This window comes from Rattus norvegicus, chromosome Y (genome assembly GCF_036323735.1).
Source record: "Rattus norvegicus strain BN/NHsdMcwi chromosome Y, GRCr8, whole genome shotgun sequence".
Lineage (NCBI taxonomy): Eukaryota > Metazoa > Chordata > Mammalia > Rodentia > Muridae > Rattus > Rattus norvegicus.
Genome location: NC_086040.1, coordinates 702,773 through 727,482, shown reverse-complemented (window position 1 = coordinate 727,482; position 24,710 = coordinate 702,773). Strand labels below are relative to the sequence as shown.

The 24,710-nt window shown below is 43.3% G+C and overlaps 1 protein-coding gene across 1 annotated transcript; it reads left to right on the top strand.

Annotated features, from left to right (window-relative positions):
* Positions 1-23,568: 23,568 nt before the first annotated feature.
* On the top strand, positions 23,569-24,078 carry Sry3A (sex-determining region Y protein 3A). Its single transcript, NM_001416736.1, has one exon. The coding sequence runs from the start codon at positions 23,569-23,571 to the stop codon at positions 24,076-24,078; it is 510 nt and encodes a 169-aa protein (NP_001403665.1).
* The last annotated feature ends 632 nt before the right edge of the window (positions 24,079-24,710 follow it).

Below are 24,710 nucleotides of genomic sequence, written 5' to 3'. Positions count from 1 at the left end.
GAAGTGACTCAAAGACAGCTTCCATTCAAACCAACCCCCCAGTGTGGGTGACAGTTCACGAAGCTGGGAACATGGAGCACAGACTGCAGGGTAGAGAATGTCCTTTTCAAGAGATTGCTGGTCTAAACCTCTTCCAGGTGACTCAACTTGTGTTTGCTTCTTCTGGGCAACTGGTCTTGTCTCAAGAGTTTTCTTTGAGGCTTGGCTTCTTTGCACTGGGGGGAGGGGCCTACTGAATCTAGTCAGTTTCAGATGCTTGCTGAGCTCTTTTGAGTGGCTTTATCTCTGCCTATGGAGCTTCCCTGCGAGCTGGAATAGAGTTGTCTTCTCACTCTGCTTCCCTGCAGGATGGAATGTCCCACAACTGTTCAGGATCCTCGGGAACGTCAGTTACTGAAGGTTCTGGACAATGTAGATTTAGAAATTTGGGGTTGTCAGTCATCGAGAGATCTGGACAATGATTGCCTTTTCCCCCTGCAAAGTCCTAATCTGTAGGCTTGTGGGCAGTCACACCAGGTTGGCTCTGACCGTGACATGATGCCTGACATACGGACGATGTGAGGAATGGACATCATTTAGTCACTTTGTGCTGGTGGCTATCAGAAGGTCCAGATTACGGACAGTCATAAGATTTGGGCTGTGGGCTGTCAGACCCTTGGGGTTCTGAAAACTTGGACAGCAGACTGTACGCACATATTAACTCTAGCTGGCCCAAGGCTGTGGGTAATACACTGTCAGAAATCATTGCTCATGCTGGGCCGTTGACCATGCATATTCCTGGAAGCTAGATCCTGTGGACAGTGGGCAGTCAGATACTCTGGGACCTAAAGTCACACAGACTGTCTATAAAGGTAGAAGCTGTTGATCTTGCATAGTAAGAGAGTGAGGGGTTCTGTATACTTGGAAGCTATGGGCTTTGGGCAGTTAAATGCTGTGGTCTCTCAACAGTGACAAGCTGTGAGACTGGAAGATGAAGGACTGCACTTGTGAGGGAGGTGGAAGTTGTGAACTGAGACAGTTAATAGTGGTGGATTTAGAATTGACAGACTCTGTGGTCTCTGGCCAGTCATTTGCTTTCAAGTCTGTGGAGTTTCATTCACTGTCTTACATAGTCAGAAGCTGTGAGGACTGGGCATTATAGGCACTGTGAAGTCTAAAGCTGTGGGAACCAGAAACTCTACAGATGGGTCCTCTGCAGAGCTAGACCTGGGTATGAGCTTTTTTTTTTTTTTTTTTGATTACTTTTTACTCATTCACTTTCCATCACTACCCTTCACCAGGTCACTCCCTACCCTAATCCTACTCCCCTGCTCTTCTAAATGTGTGGGGTTGGGGGGACAGTAACAAGTCTTAACACTCACTTGTGTGGACTTTTACATGGGTGATAGGAGGTTTGGACTGTCTGAAGCTCTAGTCTTTCCACAGTGAGACTTTGGATGCTCTGGTGATTAGACCGGTGACAGCCTGAGTTTGCATGCAGATGATATGGTGGTGCTGGACAGTTAGGTTTTGTTTGTTCTGAACAGCTCTCTATGTATGACATTTTTTCACAGCATACCATGACAATGACCGCCACTTAAAAAGGGTGGCATCTGGGACCCTGAGAAGCAGGACACACATCACTCCAGGGGCCTGACCATCTGAAATAAGAGGCTGCCTGCAGTAGGCTGGGATGGAGACATCTCAGTAACCTGAAGCAGCTCTTTATAAAAAGCCAGTTGTTCCCATTTCTCCTAAACTTAGTCCTGCACAACAGCTGTGTAGCTTTCATTTGTGCGTGGCTGTTTTGCAGTTGGCCTTGGTGTGCATAATTATTCCATTACATCTGACCTTCCTACTTCTTTCTCCTTCTGCTCTGCTGAATTTTGTGTAACTAGATGTTCCCTGATGCAATGATTCTTAAACAATTGGATATTGAGAGATAAGGGCACAGCACAGCACAGTCCTAATGGCCCAGGTGCATGCTGTGTGTGCTCATCTTGGAATCAATGTAGTAACTGCACAATAATAGTTCAGATTAATGCTTGACTTGCAAAGAAACTTTAAAGGATTTATTAGAAAATGAATTAGCACCAACATTGGGACTCCAAGAAAGGAAAAATTTATTGAAGTAACGAAAAACGTTTTATATAACACTTAACAGTGGATCCTAGATAAGGAAGTATAAAATACGTAAAATTACATACTAGTAAAACTAAGTCAAAATAGTGGAATTCTTAGGAGAGTGTTTGTGTGCAATATAAAGGAGCAGAAAGCTAGCAGAACTATTGAGTTAAGGGTTAACTTGATTCTTTCTGACTACTGCCTGGCAGTTTTGTCTGTCATTTATCATTAGAGCTTCCCAGGAAATTGCAACAGGCTGAGCTCAGAGCTCTGAGCTCTGAAGTATAGTAAGTCGAAAGTTAAAGTTTAACTAATGATAAGTTTGCAATTGTTATTATTTTGGTCACAGGCCTGAGAATTAGGGAAAGCTTGAAACCTTGGGTAACAACTGTAATTCTTAATTCTTTGTGCAATGTGGTTATTCTTTTGAATTTGATTTGGCAATGATTGTGCAATGTCTTTTCTTTAAACCTGCTTTTGGAGTAACATTAAAATAGTGGGGCAAGAAGGAGGCGAGAGAGAACGAGAGGAGCATGTGAAGCTAAGCGTGAGTGAAGAGAGAGTGTGAAGAGTGAATGAAGAGAGAATGTGAGGTGTGTATGAAGAATGTGTGTGTGAGTGAAAGGAAAGTGCATGTGATATGTGTGAGATATGTGTGAGGTGTGTATGACGAGTGTGTGTGAGAGTGAAAGAGGAATTAAGACATCTGTGTATGTTTGTGTGAGTTTGAGAAAAGTAAAGTACAGAGGAGAAAAGAAGAGCACACAAGAAAGTGCAGAGTGTGCAGCCTCAAGCTGCAGGTGTGTGTGTTTGTGTGTGTGTGTGTGTGTGTGTGTGTGTTTGTGTGTGTGTGTATGAGAGAGACAGACAGACAGACAGACAGACAGAGACAGAGAGACAGAGAGGGAGAGAGAGAGATGGAGGAGGAGAAGAAGAATGAAAGGAAGAAGAGGAAGAGGAGGGAGGGAGGAGGAGGAAGATGATGAAGACAACAAAGAAGAAGAATTGAAGAAACTTTAAGCATTGAAAAATTGCCTGTCGGTTTGTACTCCAAAGTAGTCTTTTATACTTTTTCCCCTGCTTCCAGTTGAGAACTGTCATTCAGAATTGAGGCTGGACCCTGACAATAGTCAGAGACGGCCAGCTGCACTTGGCTCTGGACGGTTGCTAAATGCTCTGAGCACAATTCTGTGTGCCTGCCTGCCAGCCTATCTCCATCATAGTCAAGGACGCCAGCCCTCTGGTACTGTGAGCTCCCAGTGAATCAATCTTAGCTTCTTGAGGTACCTTGTTCATGGGGTACTTCATGACAATACAAGGATAAGAAAGACACTGGAATTTAGTGTGGCTTCAGATGTCACATGTGTACTTGTAACTATTGCAATAGTCTTCTGCATGACTTCAGAACCTCTGTGAGTTCATATGTGCAGCTGCCCTGCTGTATGAGAAGGAATACCATTGACCTGTAGCCATCCACATCCTCTGGCTCTCATATTCTGTCTTTTCCACCCCTACCATTCCACAATGGATCTCTGATCCTTGGAAGGCAGAGTGCAGTCTAGAAGTTTTCCACTGGCTTTGCTGCAACTGGTGAGTCTGACAAAAGCCACCTAATGGGTTAAGAGACTTGAGAGATGGCTTCGTGGTTAAGAGTGATTCGTGTTCTGACACAGGAGTTTGGCATACAAATGCCTGTAGGAATTCCAGCTCCAGGGGACCCAACACTCTCTGCTGGCTTATGCTGGCACCTAAGACATATGCCCCAACCATGCACAGCCAGGCAATTAAGCACTTGACTAAAGGTTTTTAAAAAGTCCTGCTACTCTAAAAGAACACAGTCTTTGTTGTGATACTGTCTGCCTCTCTGCCTTCTTAGTAGTCTTCTAAATAAAACTTTTTCTTTCTCCAACAACTGCCCTGGCTGTTTGCCCTTTCTAGCTGACAAGGAGTAAATGAACTTAGGTTTGTGATTATAACACTGGCAGCAGGTGACAACAGTCCTCAAAGTATATCATGGACTTGCATAGAGAAGCAAAACACACAAAGTCAAAAAGCAAACAAGCTATAAAACACCAAACCAACGGGCGCAAAGAGCTATTCTCCAGGTTTTTCAACTGCAATGGCTGAGCCCAAATGAATGATTTTTTCTTTTGAATGTCAAGTGACATCTGATATCCTTTGTTTAGACAGGCTGACCCCCTGCCATTGTGACAGGGGACAAATGAATGATTTTAGAAAAGCAAATGTGTGCTGCATAACCATATAACAAAAGCTAGTTATGGATTTTGAGCACCTCACTACACTTTCACCATAGAACTGGCATCCACACCAATGTTTATCACGCCCTTGTGAGGCAGAGGAGGGGAGGAAGGCTAAGACTAGCCTGGAATTCATAGCAAGACCCTGCCTCCAATTCAAACAAACAGGCCCTTGATAAGTAGTGTGAAATCACATGGTTTTATATTCTTTTTATAAAGTGAAGAGCTTGCACAGCGTACATAGTTGGTGTCCAAGTTTAAGTACCTCTTGGGTTAACGTCCATGGTCATCTATTGCTTCAGTGTCACACTTGGAATCCAAACCTAGTTTTCCCTTCTGTTCAGGCCAAATAGTAGTTATCAAGTTTTAATTCACTGGCTCCCTGAAGACTCCTGGAGGTATGGGTACACAGAGAGGCAAGGAATGGTTCTTTCAGTAAACTAGATGTAGCCCAAGGTAAGGTAAGTAGCGTCTGGACCTGTCACATTCCAATCTCTGCACAGGAAACACAGCTTCTTTCCTAACATTGACCCCACAATCGCCTAAAACTCATACTGATTGTGGCCAGTATGAGTCACACAGTGAGTCTGAGGCCAGCCTACAGTGCATAGTGAGAACTTGCCTCACTGGTGCTCATAGGCCTCACTGGGTTTACAGGAGATGCTAGGCCTCCTCTTCTCTCTCTTAGCTGGTGTCTGGTACATGTTGGACTCAGCACTCTGTTACACATTTTACAGGGGAATATCAGGAAAGGGGGAAGCAACCTCTAGCCCAAGATTGTTTATTGGATGAGGCATGTGTACTTGGCCAATGAGATGTGAAGTTTGGTTCCACCATACAGACAGAGAGAGGGGGCAGACATTTCTCCCCATGGGAGGACTGTAAAACCCACTCTCTTGCCCCTAAACCAATGTTCCAGAGACGTTTTTGCCCCTGGTCTCCATGACAGTGTGTACACATTCCCTTTCTGCAGAACTCGGTGCTGAGAATGACTTTTTCTTTCATCAGTCTCTGAATTTGTTACTGTTTTATTCCCAACAGAGATTAAGTGCACATGGGAGAGAGCACAACATTGTTACCCTGTGTACTTTTGTATTTTGATGGCTTAATGGGGAGAAGAACTGGACAGATGGGACTCAGAGATACATTTAAGGGTGCTTGTTGTACCATCCTGAGTGTAAGAAAAGTAAGGCAGAGAGGCAGAATGACTCCATCTCAACAGGCTGAGACTGTTTTGTTGCAATAGTGAGTGGCGTCAACCTTTTCCTGGGATGAACGTTGAGTGCACTTAGTGGCGTGAAGGAAAATATTTTTATACATAAACACATACTTGGGTAGCTACCAGGAACTTCCAGCTTGTGTGTACTCTGTGTGTGTGTGTGTGTGTGTGTGTGTGTGTGTGTGTGTGTGTGTGTGTGTGTGTGTGTGATTTGAGTGGAATCTGTGTAGTTTGCTTTTGAGGCCCAGACATATTGTTTCTGCAGGTGGACAGAAATGACCAGGCAGGATGGACCTAAGTCACTCTTTTTGACTGAGGGTTGTTGACCCTTACATCTTGACTTGATTCCTCATGACCTGAGGCTATTATCATTATCCAACATAACCCAATTCTGGAAGGGTAAAAAGAAGATGGGAGAGGGGCCATAGTTTCATGTGAGTGGGAAGGCCAGGTGGCAAGTGGGGATGGGACATCATCCATCTAGAGGAGTCAAGGAGATGGTTATGTTCTGAATGGTGGAAGGAGCATGCTGAGACCCTTCCAGGTAGGATAGGCAGGGACTGTGAGGTTTGGACCATAAAGGACTCTGTGACCCTCTGAGCAGTGCAAGCTTGTAGTCTACATTGGAGAAACTTGGTGAGACAGCAGAAAGACCGGAAACAAAGAGTGAAGTTAGCACAAATCATAATGTTAGTACCTGACTAGGAAGCAAAACCATCACTTGGCAGTCAGGTAAATGCTGTCTGCCCCTTTTCTGTTTTTAATTCTGTTCAGTGATGGCTTAGCTTTCTCTGGTACTTGGCCAGATCGGTCACAGAAAGCCAGCATCCCTCTTCCTCTAGCAAGGCAGAGACACCTTCCTTTTCGGCAATCATTACATCTAATACATTGCATTTTGGGAGGAACACTACAGCCAGGCAATCTATTTGGTTCAGTAGGGTGACTATACTTTGCTGTATCAAAGTCAGGTCTTCCTTTGGCTGTCTTGTACCGCTTGGAGCTCAATTGCTCGTACGTGGGTGCCTCTTAATGCCTCGTGCTGGTGAGATCCACTGGGAGAGCTGCTTACATGGAGGGTTTCTTTGGGTATGAGGTGAATTTCAGTAGGGTGAAGACCGTGTAAAAGTGTGAAAATGCAGATGATAATGAGGAAAGGAGTGGTCCAGGGAAAGAGACAGACTGAGAGAGAACTCATGGCCCATGCATAAAAGGAGGCTTGTGGTTGTATTTTTGTCTGTCCTTGTGTGTTTCAACCACCTTTCAAACCAGTTAGGGTTTGTTGGTGCATGAGCAGCATTGTTGGATGAAGAGGGCACCGATCCTCTTTTTAGCAGTAGTCAGATCTAGTCTTGGGGTAGATATTGCAGCAGCCATGGTTCTGAAGGGCTAGAAACTTCTCTAAGGTTTTTGAGAACTGGTGAAGCAGAGACATTAAAAGGATATAGTTCACCCGTTTTAGCTCTGAGACCTGAAAACAGTGCTCAGTGTGGCCAAAAGAGTGAAGAGGTGGATCCAGGCGTCAGAGGTTGCCAGAATTGCCTTTAGGACTTTAGCATGCAGATTCCTTTTTGAGCTGACAAAAGGGACTGTGTAGAAAGGGCAGCAGCTGTTGCACACTAAATAGTGTCTGCTGAAACATTGAAAGAATGGTCCAATGTAAGCAATGCCTTGGGGACTGTGAGAGATGATACCGGAAAAGGGCAGAGGACCTTATTTTTTCCCCCTCATGTCCATTTTGTCCCCTAGATTGTTGTTGGATGTGATTTTGTGCCTCCTGTGACAAACATTTTCATTCAATTCATAATGCATGTTTTATTCTTGTTGGATGTCAGTCCACAGCTATAGGTTCCAATCTGGTCAGTGTACTTGAATCTAGACTTGGCCTTCTGCTTTGCTTTCACACTTTCCCAGATATAATCTACAGTACATGCCAGGCAGTTGTGTTTAACTTTGGTCTGTCCAGACCGAGATCTGGGAAATCGCTGCTCTTGTTAATATTTCATATGTTCTTACTGGTGTTTATTTACATGCTTTTCTCAGTTCAAACAACTGTCCTTGGGTCATTGCTTTCTTTGTCACATCCGTGTACAAAAGTACCTTCATGTATACAAGTACACAGAAACTAAAGTAAGGGTGGGTACACTATTACAGCATAGTCAATCACATTCTTTCAGGTCCTAGGTTGTCAGGTCCAACAAGAAGAATAGCAGGAGACAACGGTGACAGGGTCCATTCAAGGGGTCACAATAAAACTCAACAGATGGCAAAGATCCAGGACAAAAGTCAGGAGGTAATAACTGTACAACTTTGTAGGGAACATTAAGAGACAGTCCAAAATAACTTTTGTTTAGTAACCTCAAATGCCATTGTACAACTGGCTGGAGGATGTACCAGAGTTTTGTAGGAAAAAACAACTGTAATAGCAGTGTGCTACATCAGGACTCCCAGATAAAGAAAGACCACCTGGAAGCGTTTTTTTAAAAAAACTCCATAAAATTCGGCATCTAATCGGCAATTTACAAGACAAATAGAACCCCATTCTGAGTTATGTTTACAAAATTGTCTAGCTAAGTTTCCAAAGGCACCACTTCAGTACACAGAATCATTGCCCTAAACTATGAGTTTGATGGCAGAGAACTTGGCAGCCCCCTTTAGTCATGGATCATTTGTGGTTAGTGTGTGGACCATGAAATTAGCTCCTGTTAAAATGAAGACTTGAAAGGCATAGCAGAGGGCATGGTCAATTGAACTAGCACGCAGGTCCCATACCAGTCCAGTGATAGGCTTACTTTCCAGGTTCCAATGTTTATAGCATCCTCACATGTCAGTGTAGGAGACAGTGAGGCCAGAGTAGTTGATTTTTCACTCTCTGTTCTTTGGGAAATAAAGGAAGCTTGTGAGACTGGAAGATCCTCCATGAGGCAGGAGCTGGCCAGGTCTACAACAGTCAGAGCTGGTCAGGCCTGAACAGACAAAGACAGCACCATCAGCCTTTTGACATCCTATTTTCCTATGCATATTTCTCCTGCAACAAAGCTAGCCTGGGGCTTACTCTTGTCTTCCATACAATGGACCTACTTATAGGCCTACGGAAATCCTGCTATGCAAGTGTATTATAAATGAAACCTATTTTACCCAAGCATTTATTTTTTCATAAAAATAGTTTTGTTTTTGCTTCTAGTATTCCAATTTTGAATATTATTTTACATTAAAGAGAGTAAGTTTACTTGCTTCGAGATACTTGATTCGGACTTAACTTTGACAACATATACAGATGGGAGATGTAGTTTGTCCATCCTGCCAAGCTAGTCTCGGTAAAAGAAATAGATCTGCATTAGCTTGACTACAATCACAGTTCTGAGTACATGAAAGAACGTGATCGTTTATAAGGAGACTGACCATTAATTTGTATGGCTTAAATGTCTTTAAGAGCTTACAATAACTAATGTTCAGGACACTAGATTTTTATAATTTTATCTTAATGAGTCTTAGAAATTATCATTTTGAATTGAAGCTCTTTTACAATGAAAATAAACTTTGGACTATCGATTACAGTATAGAGAGAGAGTAGGAACCCCATTTCTTTCTATGAATCCTTCTACAAACCACCAAGGCTTTTTATGTGACTCAGGGACTCTAAATAGATAAAGCTTAACAAAGTTAACAAAGATATAAGGGATTAGACATACATCTTTCAGTCATATTTTGTCAACATGTGTTGACTATGATAATTATGGGAATGTATGATGGCATATTGTACAAGAGAAGATTACCTTATATGGATATTTAAGTATTAAGTTTTTGTCATAGGTGCTAGGTTAACAAGAACTAAGAAGGTGGAGGCAGTAGAAAGAGTGGTAGACACCCATAATTATTTTTATGCATTTGAAAATACTCTTCAATGTGTGTGTATGTGTGTGTGTGTGTGTGTGAGAGAGAGAGAGAGAGAGAGAGAGAGAGAGAGAGAGAGAGAGAAATTTATGTGATTTTAATGTATATACAACATTGAAAACAACATCTTAACTACCATGAGATATAAAATAGTAGGCAGAGACATCATTTGTTATAAGAAAATTTTCAAGGGGAAATGTTAGGCAATATTTGAGGCCTTTCTTCAGTATATCTTCTTTGAAGGGATCCTCCCTATTTCGAGTTTTTAGCCTGTATACCCAGAAAACCTTGCGGTCTCATATAACTAGAGCCTAATCTCATACAACCAGGTGGGAGGATTGACAAGATACACAGTTGAAAGCCCAGTGACCTTACCTGTCTCCTCCCTTTGGAAGGAATAAGAACAGTTAACAAGTCTAGCTGTGTTTTAGGCAGTCTCACTAGAGTTCTGAAGACAGAATTTATCAAGACATTTTGCCACATCTCCTTATTAAGAGAAGACTGAATCCCTTTCCACACAGAGTGTAATGAAGCAAATTAATATTAACTGTGTACAACCTGCAAAACCTTTAGGCTTGCAAGCACCCAGGCAAACCTTGTAGAAGGCATAACCCAGTCTTTATGACTTATATAGCATGTAGTCTTTTAGTTTTGTTCGGCTTGTATCAGAGTCATCATCACATTTATGTTCACATCATCTAAAAGAATTTAGCTGTGGGAACCCAGTTAAAACTATGGTGCTGGAACAATGATTAAGAGACTCTGAGCTGAAGCCCCCTTTATTCTTCATATGTATGAGCATGCTTAGACACAAGATACAATATAGTTTTCCTTTTCGCTGGTTTTAAGAATATAATGTCTCTACACACATACATTGTTTGGTGGTTTTGCAAGGAGAGACAAGAGGGCAGATGGAGAGAACCTGGGTTAAGGAGGAGAAAAAGAAAAACAAAAAAGGGAGGATACGAGGAAGAACTTCCTAACTTTCTACTTCCCGTCTACCTACCTTCCATAATAAAACAACCTTTTCTCCTGTTGTTTATATTTTCTTCCTTAACTGAGTGAAGTGACAGTCTATTTTTCTTTGTAGGTTAGACATTACATATATTTTAATAATTCAATTATGCAGATTTAGCTCAATTATCAGATATAATTTCAACAAAGTCAAAAAGGAGAACTATTAAAAAAATTAGAACATTAGGGGAAATCAATTCATGCTGACGAACAAAATAGTCACTCTGGGGATGAGAGGTTTTTTTTTTTTATATATAAATACTTGTTATTGGTTTATATTATTTACACTCTAAATGTTTTCGCTTTGCCAGTTTTTTCTCCAGAAATCCGCTATCCCATCCTCCCTCAGCTTCTATGAGCGTGTTCCTTCACCCACACCCCCACTCCGTCCCACCTCTGCCACCCAACATTGACCTACACTGGGACATCAAGCTTTGAAACAAGGGCCTCTCTTACTGTTGATGGCCAACAAAGCCATCCTCTGCTACATATGCAACTGGAGCCATCCCTATGTACTCCTGGGACATTGGTTTAGTCCCTGGGAGCCCTCGGGGGGCTATTGGCTGATACTGTTGTTGTTCTTATGGGGTTGTAAACCCCTTCAGCTCCTTCAGTCTTTTCTCTATCTCCTCCATTGGGGATCCCATTCTCAGTTCAATGGTTGGCTGAAAGCATCTGCCTCTGCATTTGTCAAGCTCTGGCAGAGCCTCTTAGGAGACAGCTCCTTAGGAGGCTCCTGTCAGCTGAGAGGTGTTTCTTAGAGTCCTTCAGCCAAAGTCCTAGGACCAAGCAGAAATTGTCTAGTCAGCTTCCTACAGAGTCAGGGCCATGTCAATTTCCTGACTCCAGTGGCCTGCAAGAATGTCTAACATGACCTCCTTCATATTCTGTCACAGACAGAATTTATGAATCTGTGTGTCACTCAGAATTTATGAGGATCTCAAAGATGTGGCAATGACATGGAAATGGATACCTTCTTCATATACCTTCCTGGTCAGGCCCTAGTCTCTATACCTTTAGGCGCCAGCAGGAGTGAATGGTTTCCTGGGACTGTGGTGGGTCCTTTTGCCTAATTCCTTCCTATGATGATTATAACCAAATGGCTAGCATACTTGTCTGATCCCGTTGCTAGCTTGGCACTGGTGGGGAGCCTCGACACCTACATGAATGTTCCTATAAGCATTGCAATACCTAGAAGCACCTTAGGAGTCATTCCTGGCAGGGCACCCTGTATCTTACAGTTCTGAGTGTGTACCTACAAATATGGGATAGAAGGTGACATTGGGACTACAAGCAGGACACGTGATGTGGAGTAGTTGTTGATGATAAGGAAGGTAAAGTATTTGATGGATATACAGCCTACGTAGGTGACTATTGGGGTGTGTGTGTGTGTGTGTGTGTGTGTGTGTGTGTGTGTGTGTGTGTGTCTGTTGTTGTCAAAATATAAAAAATAAAAAAGTATGGTGGTCATTTATCACCACTTTAGGTCTATTCCACAGTGTCCCAAGATATCTGCTGGATATCTTAACTGTCAGTCAGCAAAGCCTCTCACTTGCTCTGCTCCAACCCATATCACACTACCGAAGGCCTCTCTGTGAGCCATCAGCAATCTTTCTTCCTATTTAGTTCCCAAGGCAGGTTTCCATGCCAGAAACACACATCCCAACTCTGTGGTGGCCAGACAGCCAGTGCCCACTTTCTTACACTAAAATCACTACATGAAAGAACACACAACACAATAACCTTTGGCCCAATTAATAAGATACAATCGCCCACCTAAACATACAAAGCCCAATACATATCCATCCCTTAAAAACATCCATAACAACCTGTAAAGGTACAGCATGGAATCTTAACATCCCCTGTCATATTGTTCTGTCACGGCTTCTGTCCCTCCCCCTCCTGTTTCTTCTTTTCCGTTCCAATCTTCTCATCTTCCTTCAAACTTTTCTCCTGCCTGTCCTTCCTTCTCATTCAAACACAGACCTCCTTCTATCCTGTACCTGCCTCACCTGTGACATCATCCCAAATGTGTGTTTTTCTATCTCCCTCTCACTCTCTGTCTCTCTCCATCTCCCTGTCTCTCTCTGTCTCTGTCTCTCTCTTCCTGTTTTTCTTTGTATGTGTTTGTGTGTGTTTGTTTCTCTCTCTCTCCATCTCTCTCTCTCCCTGCTTTTCTTTGTGTGTTTCTCTCTCTCAGTCTGTCTCTGTCTGTCTTTCTCTGTCTGTCTCTCTATATCTATCTATCTATCTATCTATCTATCTATCTATCTATCTATCTATCTATCTATCTATAGACCACTCTCTCTACCTCTTTTTCTTGTGTGTGTGTGTGTTAGCACATATGTGAATAATGTTGACGTTCTTCTATATACATATATGTCATTTGAGTGTAAAGAACAATGAGAGATATGCTCATCAACAGGTAGATATTTATTTGAGAGTGGCATCTGACACCAGCAGTGCTGTTCCTGAAGTGTTAGGAGACATTCAGAGGGTGCTTCTCAGTACATTCTGAGATGAGCTATAGCTGATGTCCATACCAAGAAGGCAGTTGGGCAGGAAAAGGAGAGGTGCTTCTAATGTCAGGACAGAGAGGGTTCCAGGCCAGAATAATCAAGGGTTTGGAAGAGAGGCTAGTACATATTTTGGCTATTTGCTGTGTGTGGATTTCCGTGGAATGCTGGATCTTTTCCCTTGGCCGCCTAGCCTTAGTCACTGCAACTTCAGGAATGTCAATGCAGGATAGAGTGTCTCAAACACTTGAGGTCCTTTGGTTGTTGTATTGGCTTCCCCAGCCCTTGTTTGTCCTCTTTGTTCTGAAGAATTGAAACAGTTTTGGTCCTTGAGGGACATTCTATGTCAGACCTGTCACTGACCCCAAGGACCACACAGGTCAACAAGACAGGGTCGGAGTAGGGCCATTCTACTCAGGTTTCAAGCTAGACTGTGGATGATGATAGGACCCCCAGTGCTCTTGCCCTGTGTGATGGGTTTGACACAAGCAATAGATAACTACATTTGACTTGGTAAACTTGGGGGAAATAGACAGGGCCCCTCTCCTAACCCTGACAAAGAAACATTATTGGAAAGCACCTGGAGAAGGCTGGAAGAACAAAAGTACTCAAGGACCTGGTTCTCTAAGCCATTATCATATTGTTTTGGGGTAGTCCTGTGAGGAGAATTATAAAGGCAGAGGCTATCCATGGAATAAATAGCAGGCAAAAAGAATCCATGGCCAAGTGCAGCCTGTACACATTACCTTAGGTCTCTGCTAGGAAAGTTAGAAGGCAGTCTCAGGTAGGGAGTCCTCTGATGCCCTTGATGGGAGAAAAGGGACTCTGGATGTTATGATCTGGATGGCTGGCAGCGTGTGCTTGGAGAAATGAGACAGGACTGGGACTGACATGCCATTCAGTGACACTACTCCCTCAGCAACTGGTAGTCATGAGGTGTTATCCACGTGAGGAAATAGGGGTAGAGAAGGGCTGTACTTGAGGATACAAAGTGGCAAGATGCCAAAACATGCCTTTGCCAGTGGATGGAGAGCCAAAGCCAAGGGCAGTGGCTTGGCAGAATGGACGGGGGTCCTTTCTGGAGCTGAGTGAGGAAGTCAGAGAGAAAGGTATTTCCTCCTCCTAATAGGTTACGTGCACTCTCTTAGGAAGACAGCACACAGATCATCAATGCCTCCATCAAGAGCAACCAGGCAATAACAGGCTACCAGACAAGGCATTTGGGGCACTTTAACTCCTGCTTCAGAGTCCTGGAGGACACACTAATTGCTCCTGCCTCATGTGGGAAATCACAGAATGTTGGCCTTGACAGAATTCCCTGTGCCACCCTCCAGTGCAGTTCTCAATGTTGGGATGTGACCTCACTAGACACACTGACTCAGACACAGGATTCAAGAGTAAAGTCTGGGTTTCTGAGAGTAACCCAGAAAGCCCATCCCTGCAGTGTTAGGAAAGGTGCAGCTTCATTGTCAGCACGGTTATGGAACTCCCCAACTTCCATCCCATCAGTGCCCTCAAACTGACTTTCTCCACAAGTATCAGCTTTTCCTGTTATTGTGTCCACAACACAGGAAAACTGCTAGGCCTCACGTGGGTGTCTGGTGCCCCTCCACCTTGACTTATATTGACACAGCAGCTGCAGAGCAGGGATTGATGAGTCTGAGGATCATGGGGGCTTCTCCAGATCTTCCCTTGCTGATTCTCAAGAAGATGTGGCCCCTTCCTACTTCAAGGTCTACTTCTTCAAGGTCTGGCCAAGACCTATCCGGCATGAATATACACAGAATATGAAATGCCAGCACACAATTGAGGAAGGCTGGCTGGGCATTACTCACAGTGTTTCCTTTACTCTTACTTGAATTGAGCTGGCATTCAGACTCTCTGCCTGAAAGGACTTTGCCTCAGCATTTCCCGAACACCCTTCCTGCCCAAGAGCTGACAAACCTTTCTGTGCCTTCTTGGGCCAAGCAGACAAATGTGGTAGGTCCTTCTTGGGCCAAGCAGACATATGTGGTAGGTCCATCTTGGGCCAAGCAGACATATGTGGTAGGTCCTTCTTGGGCCAAGCAGACATATGTGGTAGGTCATTCTTGGGCCAAGCACACATATGTGGTAGGTCATTCTTGGGCCAAGCACACATATGTGGTAGGTCCTTCTTGGGCAAAGCAGACATATGTGGTAGGTCCTTGAAGCAAACTGGGAGAGACATAGGCTTGGCTGTGGATGTTGAGAAATACCTGTCCTATTGCCTCACAGGAGGGACCTCTAGCAAATGGCTTTTCCCTGACCTGGAGGTCTGCATCTTCTGCTCCCCACATTACTCTACTTACCGACATTGGCTCCTCTGGTAGGCCATCTACCGTCCACTGAACTAAGAGATGGTTTGTCTGGCACTCTGTGAAATGTCTCTGCCTGTGCTAAGAGTCCCCCTACCATCCCTTGTACACACTGCTTATCTTCTGGACAATGTGGTCAAATCCAGATAGGTCAGCAGCTCTGTGAACTCTCATATACCAGGCTGCTCAGCCATGATTGCATGTGTTCTCCCTCCAGCCTTCTCTGTCGGAGAGAGAAGTACTTCTGGATATCCAGACAGATGTCTTCTGCAGTGACCTGAGGCAAATGTCTCTAGCTTCTGGATGGGGGTCCCTCTGCAGCCCACCAAGGCTCAGGACACATTTTTTCAGAGTAGAGAATACAGTAGTGTGTTTCTGTTGTATTTGTCTGAGTGTCTGTGCGTAATTACCTGCATGTGGAGTGTGTGTGTGTCTGTGTGTATCTGCAAATAATTGAGTCTCAAATGCACTTTAGCAACATGCCAGCAACAACTGTTGGTTGTATTGAAATAATCCTAATAACAATATTTTTAGTATTACTACATAGGAAATTTGTACAAACGAGCTTTATGATGCATGTATATGACAAAGAGAGAAAGAAAACTTCCTTGAGATATTTGTTGAGTTTTAGGTTTTGTAGCTTTCAATTCTAAAACTCAGCATTACTACTGTTTTTGTTTTTGGTTTTTCTTTGTCCCATGGTGTAGATCTTTATAGTGGGCTATTGCCCTGGACAGACTGATTCTTTTTCTTCATGCCACCTCGCTTACTGGACTAGGATACAATTGTTTTCCTACTTATCTTTGACCCTCTCTACCACTTGTACATGCTTGTTTATTTCTCAGTTAGTCCATCATAAATATCATGTATGCTACAGGGCAAAAAGAACGGCTTAGTATGCTCATTGTTGTATCTTAATGCTTGTTGAGAAGAAATGACCAAAGAGAAAGTTGTATGTTTTTAAGGAGTGTAAAAGTGCAGTCTCGAGACACCGCCGGACCCTGAAGGAAACAGACCGGATAAACAGTTCTCTGCACCCAAATCCCATGGGAGGGAGAGCTAAACCTTCAGAGAGGCGGACACGCCTGGGAAACCAGAAGAGACTGCTCCCTGCACACACATCTCGGACGCCAGAGGAAAAAGCCAAAGACCATCTGGAACCCTGGTGCACTGAAGCTCCCGGAAGGGGCGGCACAGGTCTTCCTGGTTGCAGCCGCTGCAGAGAGCCCCTGGGCAGCACCCCACGAGCGAACTTGAGCCTCGGGACCACAGGTAAGACCAATTTTTCTGCTGCAAGAAAGCTGCCTGGTGAGCTTGGGACACACGGAAGCAGAATTTCTCTAGAACCGGGCACGTTCTGTGTTTACCGGAAGTCCCACACCCGCGGATCCCGGCCCGCAGCAGCTCTCTGCTCCCAGACCCGGTGAGAGAGAGACCCAACCGCCTGGTCAGGTGGGCACTCCTGAGGCTGCAGAGCGGAAGAGACCACCAACACTGCTCACCCCTGCCCACATCCCTGGCCCAAGAGGAAACTGTATAAGGCCTCTGGGCTCCCGTGGGGGAGGGCCCAGGAGCGGCAGGACCCCTGCCGGAGACACCGCCGGACCCTGAAGGAAACAGACCGGATAAACAGTTCTCTGCACCCAAATCCCGTGGGAGGGAGAGCTAAACCTTCAGAGAGGCAGACAGGCCTGGGAAACCAGAAGAGACTGCTCCCTGCACACACATCTCGGACGCCAGAGGAAAAAGCCAAAGACCATCTGGAACCCTGGTGCACTGAAGCTCCCGGAAGGGGCGGCACAGGTCTTCCTGGTTGCTGCCCCTGCAGAGAGCCCGTGGGCAGCACCCCACGAGCGAACCTGAGCCTCGGGACCACAGGTAAGACCAAATTTTCTGCTGCAAGAAAGCTGCCTGGTGAACTCAAGACACAGGCCCACAGGAACAGCTGAAGACCTGTAGAGAGGAAAAACTACACGCCCGAAAGCAGAACACTCTGTCCCCATAACTGACTGAAAGAGAGGAAAACAGGTCTACAGCACTCCTGACACACAGGCTTATAGGACAGTCTAGCCACTGTCAGAAATAGCAGAACAAAGTAACACTAGAGATAATCTGATGGCGAGAGGCAAGCGCAGGAACCCAAGCAACAGAAACCAAGACTACATGCCATCATCGGAGCCCAATTCTCCCACCAAAACAAACATGGAATAACCAAACACACCAGAAAAGCAAGATCTAGTTTCAAAATCATATTTGATCATGATGCTGGAGGACTTCAGGAAAGACCTGAACACACTTAGGGAAGCACAGGAAAACATTAATAAACAAGTAAAAGCCTACAGAGAGGAATCGCAAAAATCCCTGAAAGAATTCCAGGAAAACACAATCAAACAGTTGAAGGAATTAAAAATGGAAATAGAAGCAATCAAGAAAGAACACATGGAAACAACCCTGGATATAGAAAACCAAAAGAAGAGACAAGGAGCTGTAGATACAAGCTTCACCAACAGAATACAAGAGATGGAAGAGAGAATCTCAGGAGCAGAAGATTCCATAGAAATCATTGACTCAACTGTCAAAGATAATGTAAAGCGGAAAAAGCTACTGGTCCAAAACATACAGGAAATCCAGGACTCAATGAGAAGATCAAACCTAAGGATAATAGGTATAGAAGAGAGAGAAGACTCCCAGCTCAAAGGACCAGTAAATATCTTCAACAAAATCATAGAAGAAAACTTCCCTAACCTAAAAAAAGAGATACCCATAGACATACAGGAAGCCTACAGAACTCCAAATAGATTGGACCAGAAAAGAAACACCTCCCGTCACATAATTGTCAAAACACCAAACGCACAAAATAAAGAAAGAATATTAAAAGCAGTAAGGGAAAAAGGTCAAGTAACATATAAAGGGAGACCTATCAGAATCACACCAGACTTCTCGCCAGAAACTATGAAGGCCAGAAGATCCTGGACTGATGTTATACAGACCCTAAGAGAACACAAATGCCAGCCCAGATTACTGTATCCAGCAAAACTCTCAATTAACATTGATGGAGAAACCAAGATATTCCATGACAAAACCAAATTTACACAATATCTTTCTACAAATCCAGCACTACAAAGGATAATAAATGGTAAAGCCCAACATAAGGAGGCAAGCTATACCCTAGAAGAAGCAAGAAACTAATCGTCTTGGCAACAAAACAAAGAGAATGAAAGCACACAAACATAACCTCACATCAAATATGAATATAACGGGAAGCAATAATCACTATTCCTTAATATCTCTCAATATCAATGGCCTCAACTCCCCAATAAAAAGACATAGATTAACAAACTGGATACGCAACGAGGACCCTGCATTCTGCTGCCTACAGGAAACACACCTCAGAGACAAAGACAGATACTACCTCAGAGTGAAACGCTGGAAAACAACTTTCCAAGCAAGTGGTCAGAAGAAGCAAGCTGGAGTAGCCATTCTAATATCAAATAAAATCAATTTCCAACTAAAAGTCATCAAAAAAGATAAGGAAGGACACTTCATATTCATCAAAGGAAAAATCAACCAAGATGAACTCTCAATCCTAAATATCTATGCCCCAAATACAAGGGCACCTACTTATGTAAAAGAAACCTTACTAAAGCTCAAAACACACATTGCACCTCACACAATAATAGTGGGAGATTTCAACACCCCACTCTCATCAATGGACAGATCATGGAAACAGAAATTAAACAGTGATGTAGACAGACTAAGAGAAGTCATGAGACAAATGGACTTAACGGATATTTATAGAACATTCTATCCTAAAGCAAAAAGATATACCTTCTTCTCAGCTCCTCATGGTACTTTCTCCAAAATTGACCATATAATTGGTCAAAAAACGGGCCTCAACAGGTACAGAAAGATAGAAATAATCCCATGCGTGCTATCGGACCACCACGGCCTAAAACTGGTCTTCAATAACAATAAGGGAAGAATGCCCACATATACGTGGAAATTGAACAATGCTCTACTCAATGATAACCTGGTCAAGGAAGAAATAAAGAAAGAAATTAAAAACTTTTTAGAATTTAATGAAAATGAAGATACAACATACTCAAACTTATGGGACACAATGAAAGCTGTGCTAAGAGGAAAACTCATAGCGCTGAGTGCCTGCAGAAAGAAACAGGAAAGAGCATATGTCAGCAGCTTGACAGCACACCTAAAAGCTCTAGAACAAAAAGAAGCAAATACACCCAGGAGGAGTAGAAGGCAGGAAATAATCAAACTCAGAGCTGAAATCAACCAAGTAGAAACAAAAAGGACCATAGAAAGAATCAACAGAACCAAAAGTTGGTTCTTTGAGAAAATCAACAAGATAGATAAACCCTTAGCCAGACTAACGAGAGGACACAGAGAGTGTGTCCAAATTAACAAAATCAGAAATGAAAAGGGAGACATAACTACAGATTCGGAGGAAATTCAAAAAATCATCAGATCTTACTATAAAAACCTATATTCAACAAAATTTGAAAATCTTCAGGAAATGGACAATTTCCTAGACAGATACCAGGTATCGAAGTTAAATCAGGAACAGATAAACCAGTTAAACAACCCCATAACTCCTAAGGAAATAGAAGCAGTCATTAAAGGTCTCCCAACCAAAAAGAGCCCAGGTCCAGACGGGTTTAGTGCAGAATTCTATCAAACCTTCATAGAAGACCTCATACCAATATTATCCAAACTATTCCACAAAATTGAAACAGATGGAGCCCTACCGAATTCCTTCTACGAAGCCACAATTACTCTTATACCTAAACCACACAAAGACACAACAAAGAAAGAGAACTTCAGACCAATTTCCCTTATGAATATCGACGCAAAAATACTCAATAAAATTCTGGCAAACCGAATTCAAGAGCACATCAAAACAATCATCCACCATGATCAAGTAGGCTTCATCCCAGGCATGCAGGGATGGTTTAATATACGGAAAACCATCAACGTGATCCATTATATAAACAAACTGAAAGAACAGAACCACATGATCATTTCATTAGATGCTGAGAAAGCATTTGACAAAATTCAACACCCCTTCATGATAAAAGTCCTGGAAAGAATAGGAATTCAAGGCCCATACCTAAACATAGTAAAAGCCATATACAGCAAACCAGTTGCTAACATTAAACTAAATGGAGAGAAACTTGAAGCAATCCCACTAAAATCAGGGACTAGACAAGGCTGCCCACTCTCTCCCTACTTATTCAATATAGTTCTTGAAGTTCTAGCCAGAGCAATCAGACAACAAAAGGAGATCAAAGGGATACAGATCGGAAAAGAAGAGGTCAAAATATCACTATTTGCAGATGACATGATAGTATATTTAAGTGATCCCAAAAGTTCCACCAGAGAACTACTAAAGCTGATAAACAACTTCAGCAAAGTGGCTGGGTATAAAATTAACTCAAATAAATCAGTTGCCTTCCTCTATACAAAAGAGAAACAAGCCGAGAAAGAAATTAGGGAAACGACACCCTTCATAATAGACCCAAATAATATAAAGTACCTCGGTGTGACTTTAACCAAGCAAGTAAAAGATCTGTACAATAAGAACTACAAGACACTGAGGAAAGAAATTGAAGAAGACCTCAGAAGATGGAAAGATCTCCCATGCTCATGGATTGGCAGGATTAATATGGTAAAAATGGCCATTTTACCAAAAGCAATCTACAGATTCAATGCAATCCCCATCAAAATACCAATCCAATTCTTCAAAGAGTTAGACAGAACAATTTGCAAATTCATCTGGAATAACAAAAAACCCAGGATAGCTAAAGCTATCCTCAACAATAAAAGGACTTCAGGGGGAATCACTATCCCTGAACTCAAGCAGTATTACAGAGCAATAGTGATAAAAACTGCATGGTATTGGTACAGAGACAGACAGATAGACCAATGGAATAGAATTGAAGACCCAGAAATGAACCCACACACCTATGGTCACTTGATTTTTGACAAAGGAGCCAAAACCATCCAATGGAAAAAAGATAGCATTTTCAGCAAATGGTGCTGGTTCAACTGGAGGGCAACATGTAGAAGAATGCAGATCGATCCATCCTTATCACCCTGTACAAAGCTTAAGTCCAAGTGGATCAAGGACCTCCACATCAAACCAGACACACTCAAACTAATAGAAGAAAAACTAGGGAAGCATCTGGAACACATGGGCACTGGAAAAAATTTCCTGAACAAAACACCAATGGCTTATGCTCTAAGATCAAGAATCGACAAATGGGATCTCATAAAACTGCAAAGCTTCTGTAAGGCAAAGGACACTGTGGTTAGGACAAAACGGCAACCAACAGATTGGGAAAAGATCTTTACCAATCCTACAACAGATAGAGGCCTTATTTCCAAAATATACAAAGAACTCAAGAAGTTAGACCGCAGGGAAACAAATAACCCTATTAAAAAATGGGGTTCAGAGCTAAACAAAGAATTCACAGCTGAGGAATGCCGAATGGCTGAGAAACACCTAAAGAAATGTTCAACATCTTTAGTCATAAGGGAAATGCAAATCAAAACAACCCTGAGATTTCACCTCACACCAGTGCGATTGGCTAAGATCAAAAACTCAGGTGACAGCAGATGCTGGCGAGGATGTGGAGAAAGAGGAACACTCCTCCATTGTTGGTGGGATTGCAGACTGGTAAAACCATTCTGGAAATCAGTCTGGAGGTTCCTCAGAAAATTGGACATTGAACTGCCTGATGATCCAGCTATACCTCTCTTGGGCATATACCCAAAAGATGCCTCAACATATAAAAGAGACACGTGCTCCACTATGTTCATCGCAGCCTTATTTATAATAGCCAGAAGCTGGAAAGGACCCAGATGCCCTTCAACAGAGGAATGGATACAGAAAATGTGGTACATCTACACAATGGAATATTACTCAGCTATCAAAAACAACGAGTTTATGAAATTCGTAGGCAAATGGTTGGAACTGAAAAATATCATCCTGAGTGAGCTAACCCAATCACAGAAAGACATACATGGTATGCACTCATTGATAAGTGGCTATTAGCCCAAATGCTTGAATTACCCTAGATCCCTAGAACAAACGAAACTCAAGACGGATGATCAAAATGTGAATGCTTCACTCCTTCTTTAAATGAGGAAAAAGAATACCCTTGGCAGGGAAGGGAGAGGCAAAGATTAAAACAGAGACTGAAGGAACACCCATTCAGAGCCTGCCCCACATGTGGCCCATACATATACAGCCACCCAATTAGACAAGATGGATGAAGCAAAGAAGTGCAGACCGACAGGAGCCGGATGAAGATCGCTCCTGAGAGACACAGCCAGAATACAGCAAATATAGAGGCGAATGCCAGCAGCAAACCACTGAACTGAGAATAGGTCCCCTATTGAAGGAATCAGAGAAAGAACTGGAAGAGCTTGAAGGGGCTCGAGACCCCAAAAGTACAACAATGCCAAGCAACCAGAGCTTCCAGGGACTAAGCCACTACCTAAAGACTATACATGGACTGACCCTGGACTCTGACCCCATAGGTAGCAATGAATATACTAGTAAGAGCACCAGTGGAAGGGGAAGCCCTGGGTCCTGCTAAGACTGAACCCACAGTGAACTAGTCTATGGGGGGAGGGCGGCAATGGGGGGAGGGTTGGGAGGGGAACACCCATAAGGAAGGGGAGGGGGGGGGATGTTTGCCCGGAAACCGGGAAAGGGAATAACACTCGAAATGTATATAAGAAATACTCAAGTTAATAAAAAAAAAAAAAAAAGGGAAAAAAAAAAAGTGCAGTCTCTACATTTACAATCCACAGGGGTTTTGGTTGACAATATGTAGGTTTGTGTGGTGGCTTCAAAGTAGATTAGTTGGGCTGGACGTGGAAGGTCCTGAGGGAGGAGTGATGAATATTTTCTGACACACTTTAAATACTAAAATCTTTGTTACAAACACAATTTGGATACTAGCTTTTACCCCTTACACTTTATATCTTGACTTCTGTCTCTGTCTGTCTCTGTCTCTCTGTTTCTGTCTCTATCTCTGTCTCTCTCATCTCATCTCTGACTTCCTGGTTGCAATTCTAATTCTTCCACTACATTCAGCATTTCAGATCTTCACTTTCAGTGTTCAGCCTTCCTTACAGCCTGAGGACATATTAATCTCTGGAGAAGGGAGAGCTTTGGGAGCAGTGACAGTTGTCTAGATAGCATGGAGGGCCATGTCAAGCGCCCCATGAATGCATTTATGGTGTGGTCCCGTGGAGAGAGGCGCAAGTTGGCTCAACAGAATCCCAGCATGCAGAATTCAGAGATCAGCAAGCAGCTGGGATATCAGTGGAAAAGCCTTACAGAAGCTGAAAAAAGGCCCTTTTTCCAGGAGGCGCAGAGACTGAAGACCCTACACAGAGAGAAATATCCAAACTATAAATATCAGACTCATCGAAGGGTTAAAGTGCCACAGAGGAGTTATACTTTGCAGCGTGAAGTTGCCTCAACAAAACTGTACAACCTGTTGCAATGGGACAACAACCTACACACTATCATATACGGACAGGACTGGGCTAGAGCTGCACACCAGTCCTCCAAGAACCAGAAAAGCATTTATTTACAGCCTGTGGACATCCCCACTGGATACCCACTACAGCAGAAACAGCAGCACCAGCAGCAGCAGCACGTGCACCTGCAGCAGCAGCAGCAGCAGCAGCACCAGTTCCACTAGCAGCAGCTAACCTACTTACTGTCCGCTGATATCACTGGTGACCCTACACCATAGCAGGAGCACCTCAGCAAAGCCCTGTGATAGGTAATCTCATGATACTGGCTCTGCTCCTACCTATCCCAACACTCCCCTTGCTGTAATTTACAGCTTGAGATTCCTACTTGGTTTGGATACTGAGTTCCCTCTGGTTGTAATAAAGGTCCTGCTCCCCTTTTTTTTCTGGTGGGGGTGTGGGGGAGGAGACCAAAATGTGTGTAAGGATGTGTAGTGTGTAAGAAAGGAGAATGCTTAGAAGGGCTTACTACATACTTTTTGTTTAACAGCGTACTACTCGCATTCTTATGGCATTTAATCGATGGAAGAAACTAGGTTTAGACTCATAATGAATTTATCTGTACTGCCAGCTCAAAGGCAGCAAACAGCTTTAGAGCCAATACAGCTTGACATGCTAAAGTGGGAGGTGGGAGAGGGGAAGGTGGAGTTTTAAAGGAAACATCAGAAGGGTACACACTACAAATATCCAGCTGGGCAAGGAAATTCTTTTCATTCCTGTTTGATAGGAATAAAGGACTATTTCAATCCCTTTCCCACAGATAAGAAGGTGTTACAGGAACAGAGGCAGCTGTTAATTC

What these genes read in the sequence shown, in the direction of transcription:
- Sry3A (NM_001416736.1), top strand. Translation starts at nt 23,569, where the DNA reads ATGGAGGGCCATGTCAAGCGCCCCATGAATGCATTTATGGTGTGGTCC.